The sequence below is a fragment of the Ipomoea triloba genome, chromosome 6 (assembly GCF_003576645.1).
Source record: "Ipomoea triloba cultivar NCNSP0323 chromosome 6, ASM357664v1".
NCBI classification, from domain to species: Eukaryota; Viridiplantae; Streptophyta; class Magnoliopsida; order Solanales; family Convolvulaceae; genus Ipomoea; species Ipomoea triloba.
The window spans coordinates 16,716,085-16,730,966 of NC_044921.1; the positions used below are offsets into that span (position 1 = coordinate 16,716,085).

At 36.4% G+C, this 14,882-nt stretch overlaps 1 protein-coding gene across 1 annotated transcript; it reads right to left on the reverse strand.

The window, feature by feature from the left end:
• Positions 1 to 11,526: 11,526 nt before the first annotated feature.
• Positions 11,527 to 13,546, reverse strand: LOC116022837. Its single transcript, XM_031263722.1, has 5 exons — positions 13,459 to 13,546; positions 13,288 to 13,376; positions 13,123 to 13,207; positions 12,914 to 12,981; positions 11,527 to 12,210 (listed from the first exon to the last, which is right to left on the reverse strand). Exons 2-5 carry the CDS (start codon positions 13,315 to 13,317, stop codon positions 12,082 to 12,084), a joined length of 312 nt encoding a protein of 103 aa, XP_031119582.1. The 5' UTR covers positions 13,318 to 13,376; positions 13,459 to 13,546; the 3' UTR covers positions 11,527 to 12,081.
• Between the last annotated feature and the right edge of the window lie 1,336 nt (positions 13,547 to 14,882).

Below are 14,882 nucleotides of genomic sequence, written 5' to 3' on the forward strand. Positions count from 1 at the left end.
TCTCTTTTCGGCAATTTTGAAGGGAAATGGGGAAAAATAAATGGGAACAAAGCTTTTATATTTTCCCTTATGTGATAAGAATGAGGAGTCTTGAAGACTAAGTCACATTGGATCATCCCTTATAAGATAAGAATGAGGAAGATGTGGATAAAATTGTGACACTTGTCAAAGTCTTATGGTTCCTCAAGAAAAATATCTTCAATTGGACTGGTAAGGGTTAAAACAGATGAATTCTCGGTAGAAAATAATCTAAATCCAATAATTTTCGAAAGCACAAATTTATTCCAGTCTAGACCTCAAAATTGGGCTAGGTTCGGTACACCGCGAAATTTAGCGATGCTACGATCACAATAAATTTTCGCGGCTATGGACCAACTTAATTAAATAGGAAACTCAAGAATAATAATATAGTGCCTAATAATCCATTTCCTAGGACAAACGGGTCCGAACACAAGTTCTTAAAAATTTTACGGTTCGTGACCGGCACGCATGATCGCAGCTTATTGGAATTAGTGAGGGGTTACAGTCTACCCTCCTTAAAAGAGTTTCGTCCCCGAAACTTTCTTCTTATAATCCATGGTTTCAAAAGACTACTACTATTCCCCAAAGATTCAAACTTAAAGTTCAAACCTAAATAAACTAATTCACGTAAGTTATGCAAAATAATTAATTAAGCATACTTATATTAATATTTTGTATGCAAAGTACCATGCAACCAAAATATAAATATATAGTACTTACGCATGCAGTAGCACATGAATTCAATACATGTAAGCCAACTGCATTTGTCAAGCCATAAAGCTTATTCCATTCGAGAGATTAGCTGCTCAAAGAATGTTCGAGACATAAAGCATATTATGTTCGAGAGGTTGCTGCACAAAGTATGTTCATGCCTTCTAGAGGTAAACTAAAACCAGTGTACCCATGCATAGTTTATATTCATTCATCAAAGTCTCACCATGAAACCAAGAGACTTTAATATGTATGAAACACGTATGCATGTACTGCAATTCCTTAAACCATTTCTCATGATTATGTTTCACAGAGCATAGGAAGGTTCAAGCTTGTACGAGAGATGAATCATCAACATATTCGAGACATAAACCATCTTGCCATGATAACAATTTGATCTCTCGAACCTCTCGTGCATCTCTCGTGGAGCTCTCGAACATCTCTTGAGACCTCTCAAATAACCCAAAATCATCTCTACCAAACTCAATAATATTTACTACTCCACAACTCCAAATATTATTTAAGCTTGCATGGTAGACATCTGAACCATTAATCTCCATTACTGTACAAATATCCAACAATCCTCCTCTATTTGTATAGTAAAAATTAATGTTGTACCAAGATAAATCCAAAACTCATGCATAAATGAAAGTGTCTTAGAGATTGAACTTCCACATAGTATAATACGCGATACATCAATTCGGATTGCAGTGGTGGACGAGCCTTGAACCACGCAGTCTCTTTGAAGAAATGTAGGTAAAATACACACAAGTTTTACAGTCACAAAAACTCAATAAACTTGACACTATTAAAGGCCATGTATCTGTATCCATTAATGAGCACATACCTGTTAGGAATATATTGTAATAGGTTTTGATGATACCAAATGTAATACACAATCTCCTAAGTCTCGATAGATAGAAAATATATGTAAGTTCGACAAGTAAACTAAGAGCGAAAATACAACCGGGTATTTGAGCTCAACTCGGGAAATATTTAAGCTTAAGGTGAACTTGTTTGAACATCTTAGAAGTTTCGTGTTGTAAGCTTATAGATAGATCAGAAGAAGGCACGAGACATCACTGGAGGAATAAGGGTCTGCGAGACATCAACTAAGTCTCGAGACATAAGCATAATTCGAGAGATGGAATCTCTCGAAACAACAGTCCAGTTCGAGACGTAGGATCGAGACATCAAGTGGTCGAGACATCAACATTGGTCTCGATGAACTGGTACTTCTCCAAAGGGCTGAATGACAGTCAACATGCATGGATAAAGTAATCTAAGTTTGGAGAAGAAGAATATCATGGAGATAAAATATTAAGGAGGTGCTGAACTTAGAACAACCGGAAGTGGATGCCACGTCAGAATTCCACAACAAACGGATAGAAGATGCACCAATCCAAGGTCGGTCTTATTCCCTAAAACGAGGATCAATGGGAATATAAAAAGAGTAACTTTTGCCAAAAGCAGTAAGTGGAGCATGGACTCAAGATAGTGGAATATGGGATATTCACTATAAGACAAAAGGAACAAGTTACAAGACCACCACTACATGAAACATGCTAAAAATATGCAAGTCCCATGAGCAACATGGGAGACAGATTTCAAACGGAATAATTTTCCCTCCAACGGAATTATTCCTCAACTCTCATATATAAGGACGTGAAGACACACAAAAAACAGGGTGGTGATCAATAAGAAAGAAGTGTCTGATTCAAACGCTAAAAGTGCTAGTGCTCAATTCGGAATATCATCCTGATATTCACAACAGCGAGAAAAACACATCTTGGTGTTTGAGAGAGTTACAAAGCTTAAACTGCTACACATCTAGAAGGTGACCGAAGCTATTCTACAAAGTAGATTAACCAACGAAAGCTTTTGGTCAGATTGGAGATTGTTACACTCAATTTGTGACAACCGGAACAACCTTGCTTTGGAGAAGGCAAGAAGAGGCGGAGTAACCTGGGAGCTGTCTTGTGAAGATCCTGAGGTTTGAGGCGGGCTTGGTGATCAAAGCTCAAGTGCTCGAGAGGTGGAGTAACAAGAAGCAGGGCGAAAAACCTGAGGCTTGAGGCGGGCTTCGTGATCAAAGCTCAAGCGCTCGATATTGTACTAAAAAGGGAAGTTTTAGTGCAATCCTTCTAGGGAGTTTCTAGAAGAAGAGTGGACGTAGGCGGGTTGGCCGAACCACTTAAAAATTTCTCTCGCTTTTACTTTCTGCTTTATATCTCTCTAACTATCTCTCGAACTGCACTGCATATAATCACATCTCTCGAACTAACTCAAACTCGTGCAAATTAAAAAGGGGATAACTTTTCCGCTGCGCATAAAACTTTGTCTTCATCTTGTGAGGTATCGAACCTAAACATCCTAAGTCCAATATCCACAAGAAGTCGAAAAAGATTTGCAAAATCTTGTACAAGTCTATTCCCCCCCCCCCCCTCTAGACTTGAACCCCATCCCCTTGGGACCAACAATACCAAGTAAAGCCCAAACTTGTTTAAAGCGGCCACACCTCATGCTCATAGAGGCTAATCTTTTATATCATGCACTGCATCATGCATTTTCTCAAAAGATAAGTTAAGAGTAAAAACTCATCCCTACAACAATGCAGAACCAAACATCACCTTTCCTTGGGATACAATTGAATTAAACTTTCACTACTATAGAAAACACATTTAACGTCGCGTAAACAACGTCGGTTTTTTTAAAAACCGACGTCAAAAGGATACGACGTCGGTTGTAGTACAAAACCGACGTCATTTGTTTTTACGAAATTTACGAAAATAAAATAACGTCGGTTTGGTTACCAAACCGACGTCATATTTAATATTTAAATTTTTAATTTTTTTAAAATATAAATTACGGCGTCGGTTCTGGGCATAACCGACGCCGTAAATTAAAATAAAAAAAATTACGACGTTAGTTCGTGAGTGAACCGACGTCATATAATTATTATTATTATTTTTAATCTAATTAACAAGGTTTTTAGATTTAAAAAAAAAAAGAAATAAATGGGCTACGACGTCGGTTGTTCAGAAAATCGACGCCGTAGGGCTTTAATTAAAAGCCCACCAGATCTGCGCGAACAGTAGACCTGGAACACAAACCAAATAATTTCCCTTTCCCTTTCCCTCTCCACGCGAACAGCCACCGCCCTCCGCCATCCGCCCTCGGCCCTCGGCCCTCCGGACTCCGCCACCGCCACCGCGACCGCGCTCCACTGCCACCGCCCTCAGCCCTCCGGACTCCAATCGCGACCGCGCTCCACCGCACACCGCGACCCTGGACCGCCACAGCGTGCCGCCACCGCTCCTCCACCGCACACCGGACACCACAGCCGCCTCCCCCGCCACATCGAGGTTCCACCGCCTCCCATTGCCGCCACCCATCGGTAAATATTAATTTTTTTTAACATATTTCAAATTTCGAATTATTTGTTAATATATTACGAATTTTAAGAAATTATAATGTATTTTAGGGTTTATTATGTATCTTAGGTCTTATAGGAATTATTTATAATATATTAAGAAAATTATTATGTATTTTTAGGAATTATTTATAATATATTTCAAATTTTAGAAATTATTATATATTTTTGAGCCTATAAATTCATAATTTTGAATTTTAATAAATTATTATGTATTTTTAGGAATTATTTATAATATATTTCGAATTTTAGAAAAATTATGTATTTTTATTATTATAATAATTATATTATTATTTATGATATTAATTATTTAATTTAGAAATTTTGTATTTATGAATATAATTTTATTAGAAAATATATTTAATAAAATTTTTATAAAAATATTTTAGAATTTATTATAAATTATAATTATTAATAAATTTTAAAATTTATTTATTATTTTATTAATAGAATATATAATAATTATATAAATTTACAAATAAAACTTGTTGGTAATTAGTTAGATTTGTTTATGGACGTGGATAACGCTGTGGTGAGGTAAAATTTTTTTGCTATTTTATATGTTTATTTATGCTTTGGCTTTATATATTGCATCCGGTGATTAGCCACACCGTGGTCTATGTTTATTTATGCTTTGGCTTTATATATTGCATCCACATCGTGGTCTATGTTTATTTACGCTTTGGCTTTATATTCTGCATCCGGTGATTAGCCACACCGTGGTCTATGTTTATTTATGCTTTGGCTTTATATTCTGCATCCGGTGATTAGCCACACCGTGGTCTATGTTTATTTATGCTTTGGCTTTATATTCTGCATCCGGTGATTAGCCACACCGTGGTCTATGTTTATTTATGTTTTGTTTGTTATTATTATAGAATTTGTTGAATTAGTGTTAACTTAAGTTTAATTAGGATTACTATCATTTTAGATTGGCTTGTGATGGATAAAAGTTGGATGAATGCTTCTCGAATTAGTCAAGAATACGATGATGGAGTTTAAAATTTTATTAACTTTGCAAAGAATAACCTCCCGGGTAGTAATGAAAAGCTCCTTTGTCCTTGTAAGAAGTGTTGTAATCAAAAAAGGTTATGTGTGAAAGATGTATATGATGATCTAATCTGTCATGGGATTAATCCATCTTATACAAAATGGATATGGCATGGTGAAAGCAATGTGGCTACAACATCTAACATGTATGTTGACAACAAAGAAAATGAAGATGATGAGTCTGAAGATCAATTAGATGAAATGTTTCGCGATGTTGGAGAGGAGTTCATCGATCGGTCAAACGAGTTGGATGAATTATTGAAGGATTCAAAATTACCTTTATGGCCGGGTTGTAGTAAATATACCCGATTATCTGCTGTATTAAAATTATTCAACTTGAAAGCTGGGAATGGGTGGAGTGACAAGAGCTTTACTGCGTTACTTGAGATATTAAAGGGAATGCTTCCAGATGATAATGAACTGCCGAAGAGTACATATGATGCCAAGAAGATTTTGTGTCCCATGGGTATGGGATATAAAAAGATACATGTTTGCCCTAACGATTGCATATTGTTTAGGAATGATTATAAAGATTTGCATGCATGTCCAATATGTGGGGCATCTCGTTTCAAAACAAGAGAGAATGTTGCTGGGAAAGTAAGTTTGAAAAGTCCACCGGCTAAAGTTATGTGGTATCTTCCAATTCTCTCAAGATTTAAGCGTATGTTTGCTAATCCAAGCGACGCGAAAAACTTAACATGGCATGCAGATCAAAAAATTTCTGATGGCAAGCTTCGACACCCGGCTGATTCTCGTCAATGGACAACATTTGATAATGCATTTCCTGAATTTGGTCACGAGCCGAGAAATCTTAGGCTTGGACTTTGTACTGATGGTATGAACCCTCACGGGAACCTAAGTAGCAAACATAGCTCGTGGCCAGTTATGTTGGTAATTTATAATTTACCTCCTTGGTTGTGTATGAAACGCAAATACATATTATTGTGCTTAATGATTTCTGGGCCAAAACAACCAGGAAATGATATAGATGTCTTTTTGGCGCCTTTGGTTGAAGACTTGAAAAGTTTGTGGGATGAAGGTGCGTTAGTGTTTGACGCATACCGAAAAGAGAGTTTTAAGTTGCATGCAATGCTTTTCTGCACAATCAATGACTTTCCAGCTTATGGAAACCTATCTGGATATAGTGTCAAAGGACATAAGGCATGCCCCATATGTGAAGATAATACGTGTTATCATCAACTTGTTCATGGCAGAAAGACAGTCTACATGGGGCATCGAAGATTTCTAGATAAATTTCACCCTTATCGAAGATTAAAAAAAGCTTTCAATGGAGTACAAGACTATACAGATGAACGCGTAGACTGTATCAATGTTACTTTTGGTAAGACTCAAAAACTTAAATCTCAAAGAGGTAAGAGATCAAAATCTAATGTTGATGTACCATCAAATGATGTCAGACATAGTATTGATGTGATGCATGTTGAGAAAAATGTGTGTGATAGTCTTGTTGGAACTCTTTTAGACATAAAAGGTAAGACTAAAGATGGTCTCAATGCTAGATTGGACTTGATTGAAATGGGTATACGACCTACATTAGCTCCACGTAGTGGTGATAAGAAGACATATTTGCTCATGGTTCATTTGCTTGTACATTTGGTGAGAGAGATCAGAGAGTGTGGTCCAGCTTATTTGAGGTGGATGTACCCTCAAATATTACCGAAATTACTACGGATGGGATTGAAGACGTTGATGTTGAGGAAATACCGCCATTTTCTTCATGTTTATTGCCGATTATTGTAGATAATTAAATAGATGAAGTGCATGCATCACGGGATGATCATAATGAAGGGATATGGGAGCATTGATTATTTCATGTAATGCTTTAAGTTCTTACTGTGTTTTAAAGTTTTATTATTGTAATATATATATATATATATATATATATATATATATATATATATATATATATATATATATATATATATATATATTTTCATTTAAAGTTTTTTCATTTAATATTATTTGACGCATGACTTGTTTTAAAGTTTTTCATCTAATAATTTTTCTATTTGAACAGGCTTATGGATTCATTAAATAATCTATTTGAACAGGCTTTGGTTCAACTCAAGGTAGTGATACTAGTACTAAGACGTGTAGCTCAATAAACTTGACCCAAACTTGCAGCTGCTATAGTCCCCGAAGATATTTTGCTGAAAACAGCTTCAAGAGGTTGGCCCAATTCCTCTTCTATGATGTTGAAAGCAACCTAAACCATTGTTAATGATTGCTACTCGTAGATAAATTATGCTGAAGAAGCATCATAATAGACAAAATTCATCAGCAGACTAAGCTAATCAACTCGTTACCTGATTAGGAAAAGGAGGAACATCATCCTGAAGAATGCAAAGTTCATTCATGTAATATTCTCTAATAATATCAGGCCTATTTGCAAGCACCTGCCAAAGAAAATAAACGGAGGCAAGGTTGTAATGTAAATCAGCATGAGAATTTTCAGAAAAACAGACAATAAACTGTAAGCAAAAAGCCAAAAACCATAGGAAACTAAAGTGTTGAAGGTCTTACAGGTTATTGTTACTTAATAAATTGTCTCCATTATTTTGTGGCTTCTGTAATCTATTGTTTTCCATACTTTTTATGATCTCTGTCCTGTTGTGAAGAGGTCAATTTTTCAATGTAATAGTTGATCAAGGAATTGAGGAATTCAACAGAAAATGTGATCAGTCAAATTTATAAGATATCATAGAGGCTAAATACAATTACAGTCACATTTGTAAACCATTGCAATGGGCCAATGGCATATTTTTGCTAGATGTGATGAAAGCACTTTATCAAGGTCCACACTCCTCTAGCACTATGTTTTCATAAAATTCGGGGACAAGTAAGCTTGTGCATTCTTGCTCATATCATTAAGAAAGAGCTCAAATCTCCATGTCACCTTATCAGACTTAATAGAATGAGATGCATGCCTTTGCTCTGTAATATTACAGGTAGGCAAATCACATTGGACATCAGTCATACTCCTAAACAAAGCATGCATGATACCTTCACTTCCCCTTCATTTCACGCCTTCTTCCAGCAGATCCAATTACTTGTCATCAAGAACCACTTGAAATGTCTAATTTCCGAATTAGAGCACTGGTTTTTATTTCCTCCCTAATAGTAAGTTCCTATATTGGATATGTTGCACAAAGGCTGTTAAGATTTTCCAATTTCTTTGAAATAACAAGGCACTGGTCATAGATAGATTCTAGAATAGGCACTGGCCAATTGTTTAAACATGCTAGCATGTGATAATATGAGGTCTTCTAAGCTAAGCTGAACTATACAGAACATCAAAATTTAAGTCTTATCTAAAAATTGAAATGAAGGAAAGAACATAACCTGTCCAGCTTTGATGAAAGAAGACCCATATTCTTTGCATAACCTATTATAATTTGCTTCTCCAGTTGGTTTTCCCACCAACTATGCAGTTTAAAATGTACTATTAAACACAAAAATATTCAACTACAGCAAAAAAAAGATAGACTTTAACCCCAAAAGTAGATCACCACATACCTTAGTATGATCATTGTTAGAAGCAGCAAGGACCATTGCTTGAGATTTAATACCCCTCATGGTTGCTGGCTTCAGGTTGCAAAGAACACAGACCTTAAGATTCTGGCACAAAGTAATAACCACTGTAAGTGAAACGCTGTTGAAATATCAAAAGCAAGGAAAAAGTAAGGGGCAAACCTGCATCTCTTCAAGTGGAATATATTTGACTAGGCCACTAACAACAGTCCTAAGTTGTGCTCTCCTGGATGAAATGCAAAAGGTGAGAATCCTTTGAGATTAACATAGCTATATTGCTTTAAAAAAATCTTCTAGAAAAACAAAATGTAATGCTCCAAAATCCCAAGAAAAACTTTATTAATCACTTAAAAACTAGAGGAAAGTAAAGATAAACAAATTACTTGCAGCAAAAGATGGCAGACTGAAACTTACTTGCAGATAAGCATTTCCTTCACCAGAAAGAGACATGGCAATCTTCAAGCCATGCTTCAATTTTACCTATAATTAAAATATTATGCCATTACTCAGATGATCAACAATAGAAATGAACTCCAATGCAGGATCAATCACCTTTTCCATGGCTTCAATATATAGATCCAAATAGTTTCCGACCTTCTCTGCTAAAGCCTTAGTTGAGGAATGAGATTCAACACCATGAGCATCAGGAATTACAGAACCATATCCAGAAGCTGTTCAGGAGTATTGTCAGTGAAAGAATGACAAATTTGAAAGAACTCTGAAAAAAAGTGAATCTAGTCCTGCATGTCGCATGATATATTGCCACATTTTTCAGTATCATGATCCATGTGACGAAGAAGCTTTATCTCTCGTAGTGTCCTTTTGGCATCTATTCTATTATCAAAGGCATTGCCAATCTTCTTGATGGCAACTTTCTCACCTATCTCTGAGTTCATAGCAACACTGAAGCAAACAAGAATTTAATGAATTTAAGCAAAACATAAACAAAAACTACCCAACGCTATTTCCCAAAAGCTTGGCTAATGTTTATAAATGTGGAGACATAATGCCAACTGTTCAGCATTCATTCCATTCTAAAAATATTCAAAACCAGTTCTAAATATATATTTGAGAATGGAAAGGGAAAGGAGAGGAATGAAGTTAGGCAATGAAAACCTTCTTAATGGTGCAATGCACAAAGTTCATAGATCTAACTGCTCATACATAGCTGAATTCATTTTTATTAACATTTTGGGGAAATGTTTTCCTTTTAGTAATTAGACAATATATTATCCCAAACTCAGAGGAATAAAAATTGTAACCATACAAATAACAGTTTCCATGAATAGCTACTTATCTCCTTGTCTATAATACTTCTTTTGGTAATTAATCTTACACCATACTTCTGAAATTGATACCTTCTAGGTGTATTTTTTTAAACACAAAACAACTGATCTAAACCTTAACAGAACTATATTTAATGATTCATTCCTCATTTACATATGTCCAACAACAGTATAATCTAAGTTTAAAAAAAAAAAAAAAAACAGATGATTAAGAACATAATAATACCAACAATACTACTTTAAAAATATATATATATGAAAGCATAAGATAATGAAAATATTCTCTTCACAGTGATGAGAAAAAAAAACTATAAAACTAAAATCTAACAAAAGAAGAAAAGAGAGGCAGTTTTACCTGCTCTGAAGTTGCCATTGAACCATGCCATTGAACAGAATTATTATTTAAAAATAAAAATAAAAAACAGATGATTAAGAAACATAGAACTTCACAAGAACACCATAATACTAAATGAAAAACATCCAAAATGCTCCAAACCCCATATTTTTAGCCAAAATTCAGCCCTACCACACACACACAAACTTCAGTATGCAGAAATACAGAGTTTGAGAGCAAGAAACATCACCTCCTCCTCTGCTTACCCCGGTATCAAAGAGCAACAAACTTATATTCTCAAATAAACTAGAAAACTTCGAATTTTAATTTATAAAATTATATTCCATAGATGATTAAAGTATATGTTTTATGTTTACTTTCTAAACCCCTTTCAAATCATCCTCCAACAGCATTTCACTCAAAGCAAAGCATGTGTCTGATAAAGCATGTAGGTTATTGCCATGGTCAGGGACTTTTTCCAAATTCATCAACAAGCCCTTAACTTGTGTCAGATTAGATAGTTGGGCTTTTCTGTCAGAGTTTGTATGGGCAATCTAAAGCAGGACAATGTAACAGTACTCAAGAGACCAGAACATCAATTATGGCTTCTTACTCCTTAAATTTACTCTCTTATCAGTTTCAGAAGGGATAAACACTCTGGGTTCTTCCTTATAGACAAGAGCTTAATTGACAAGAGTTAACCAAACCACATATTTGGTTGAGAGGCTAAGCTTAAGGCTTAAGTATATTTTAAGCACTACTTCAATATATGGAAAAACACCAGCTTATTAATGTTCAAAACCATACCCTGTTGCTTCCCAAAATCCAATTTCAATTAAAGAGTGGGGTAGAGTGATCAAGATTAGACCCTCTCAACATAGCCATGCACATCAGCATAAATTTCCCAGGAAAGGAGGAGGTAGACAAAACACTTGTTTGGATACACATTATGGAGCAAGATAAACTAGTTATTGCAATTAATATGGATTTAGCATTCAATAGAACAAGTAAAGACATAGAATTCATGACTTTGACCTCAAGTAAAACTAAAGAAAGCATACATTAAAGCCTAAAATCAATTAAAGTATGCAACACACATCTCGCAAGAGGAACTGCAGAATTGAGACAAATAATTCATATGAGAACGAGCAAGTAATTTCATCCATCTACCATTTAACCAATTGCATAGTTGCATATAACAAGAGATATCATATATGACATAGTAGGCATCAAAAGTCGGCCAAAAAGACTGGAGCATTGAAGTAAATTTTTTACAGTACAACAGGGGCAACTGTCAGAAACTTTCTATTGCGTGTAAACTTTCTATAAAATGAACAGGGATCACAGACATCATTTTACAATTCGGACGGCATGCATCAGCAAACTTCTTGCCGCTGCGATCTTCGACTCAATATCCTTTATCCTCTTAAAATTTTCAGTAATCTTCCTTTTGGATAGACGCACATGTTGCTTTTGACTATTACGCTTTATCTCTTGCTCATAACCCATACGCTGCAGCCCACCGAGCCTGCTCATGGGCTGTTCAAATTCCTTCTCAATTTCGAGTAACATATCTTGAAAATTTTTGGATAACCTATCAAAATTCAACTTGTGCTCTTGCAACTCTGCATCTAGTTCTATATTCTTCGTCTTCAATTCTTCTAAGTTTTGATCTTTTGTTCTTAAGGTGAGCTTCAAGTCCTCCAGATTTTTAAGTAAAGAGCATACCAATTCTTTTTGTTCCTCGACTCTTTGTTTATGAAGCTCTTTGGTAGAAATAATAACATCAAATGGCACGCCGGATGATGCCATTGACACAGAACCTGCAAAATAAATCACATAAAGCAACGAGTATAATTGCCCACTTCATTTCCCATTTCACAGAGAGCAGAAAAATAAAAAGGCAAGAAAAGGGACCAAGGAACGAGAGAGGAAAAAGCAAGAAAAAAGAAAAACACAAGCCCAAAAGAACAAGCAGAGGGCGAGAAACAAGAGCCCAATGAGCAGGCAGCTCACTGAGCAAGGAACAAATCCAGAAGCTTTTTTTTTTTTTTTCACATCACAAAAGAACCAAGGGGCCAAAACGGAAAACACGAATGAATGAGAACGGAGGGAAGAGCAGAAAAATAAAAAGGCAAGAAAAGGGACCAAGGGAACAAGAGAGGGAAAAGCAAGAAAAAAGAAAAAGTCAAGCCCAAAAGAACAAGCAGAGGGCGGGAAACAAGAGCCCAATGAGCAGGCAGCTCACCGAGCAAGGAACAAATCCAGAAGCTTTTTTTTTTTTTTCCACATCACAAAAGAACCAAGGGGCCAAAACAGAAGACACGAATGAGGAGGGAGGGAAGAGAATTCCTCCAAGAACAAAGACACAAGCAATGTGAGATCCATCTGTTATAGTGAATGATCTAAATCATGGATTTGAGCCAATAATACAGCAACATATAATCAATTTTAAGACAAACATGCAAACAAACATAAACCGAGCAAAAAAAAAAAAAATATATATATATATATATATATACATACCTGTAGCAGGTATTCACAAAGAGGGATTTGTCTGCTGACAGCTACAGGGCAATCCAGAAAGGAATGATCTAAATCATGGATCAAAGTGCCAATAATACATCAACAGATAATCAATTGTAAGACAAGCATGATACCTCTGAGGTAGGTATTCACAAAGAGGGCAAGATTTATCTAGCAACAGATAATCAATTTTAAGACAAGCATGATACCTGAGGTAGATTCACAAAGAGGGCAAGATTTATATGCTGACAGCTGCAGGGCAATCCAGAAGTCTGAGAGGAGTTCAAAGCGGCCCTGACAAGAGAGATCACTTTTAACACACACATTCAAAATAAACCGAAAAAGCGCAAGAAAGAAAGATAAAAAAAGAGTACCCGTCGATTCGATCGGCCAAATTCTGACATTCAAAGCGAAGATCAATTCGATCGGGGCAATCCCAATTCTAACATTCAAAGCGGCCAATCTGACAACGAAGATCAATTTTAACAAAAGGTATTGAAACAAACAGAAAATATACAAAAAAAAAAATAATAAATAAAGAGTACCAAAATCTGACTGGATTCGATCTGGCGTGACGAGGCGTGTCTGGACTTTGGAGAACCCTAGAAAAATTGCGCTTAGGTTTTAGGGCTTTGTCTTCAGCCTTTTTAACACGTGCGCAGTCACTCCTTATTTGTCATTAAATGTATAAAATAATATATTTGTCATTAAATGTATAAAATAATATATAAATATAACTATATTGTGATAGGGGCATGGTCGCCCAGGAAGAAACTGAGAACGCTTCGCAACCGTCCAAAGGAACTCCGAAGAGAACTGTGCCGCTATTGGAAACTCGCTTTGATCATCAAATATATTGGTAAGAATGTTAGCGTTAATGTTCCAAATCAACGCCTTCCAAACATGTGGCCTCTACAGACTACAGGGAAAATGTAACCTGATTGATATTGGCTACGGTTGCTTTGTGGCACGGTTTGATAACCGTAAGGACTACCTCCATGTTCTTGTTGATGTTAATTCCAATCATCATTTCAGAGTTAATTCTTGTTAGTGGATTAGTTGGTGGGTGTTAATATTTTCGCTAGTGGAGGAAAGGTTACACATGGGAAATTAAATGCCAAATTTAATGACTATGATTCCATCCTTCACTATATATTTGTTGTGAGCAGCAGGTTTGAAAAACACACCAAGAACACACGGTATACACTGTTTTCTCCCTCAAAACTCTGCTCACATTTCCTTCAAGCCATCTGCGTTCATTCCGCGTTTTAGTTCGCCGGGTCCAAGTTTGTGTGCTCAAACGGCGGATCGTAGTACGTTTTATCCTGGGAAACCTAGGCCGCAACGCTCCAGCACCTCGGGAGGCGGTAAATAAGGTTTTAAGGAAAGTGGCATCGCGACTCGTACTTACAACTACCCAAGTTCGTGCTGTTCACCCGTCAACTTCCAAGGCCACTCAACCCAGCGTGGTATCTTCATCATTTGTAATTTGTTTAATCCTACGTGGATTATTTTTTCCTTGTAATCTGTTGTTGTTATCGTTTTCCATTTCCGTGTTTTCTTGTATTTCCGAGATTGTCAGGAAGTAAATTCCTACAGTTCCCTCAACCCCTAAGTCACTCCCAGCAACCTCCTATTTAGGGGGTGCCCTTTACGAGTCGCGAGAACTATTGGCTTAACTCTAAGCAAGTGGCTCGGGGTAGGGGCGGTTCTCAATCGACTGCTCGTGGGAAGGGTAGAGGCTCAGGTAGAGGAGGTTTGGTTAGATTTGCTGAGCCTCCTGCCATCGGTGATGATATCGAGTCAAATAGAGGCAATGGTATTTTTCAGTTTAGTGGCACTTCGTTGACTGCCCCGGCCTTGGGAGGTAATGGCATACCGGTTATTGGGTCGAGTGCTTCGACTGGTTTTACGCCGGGGGAAGGCGGTAATCAAACTTTCCCTCTGGCGGCGATTTCTTTATGAAGAT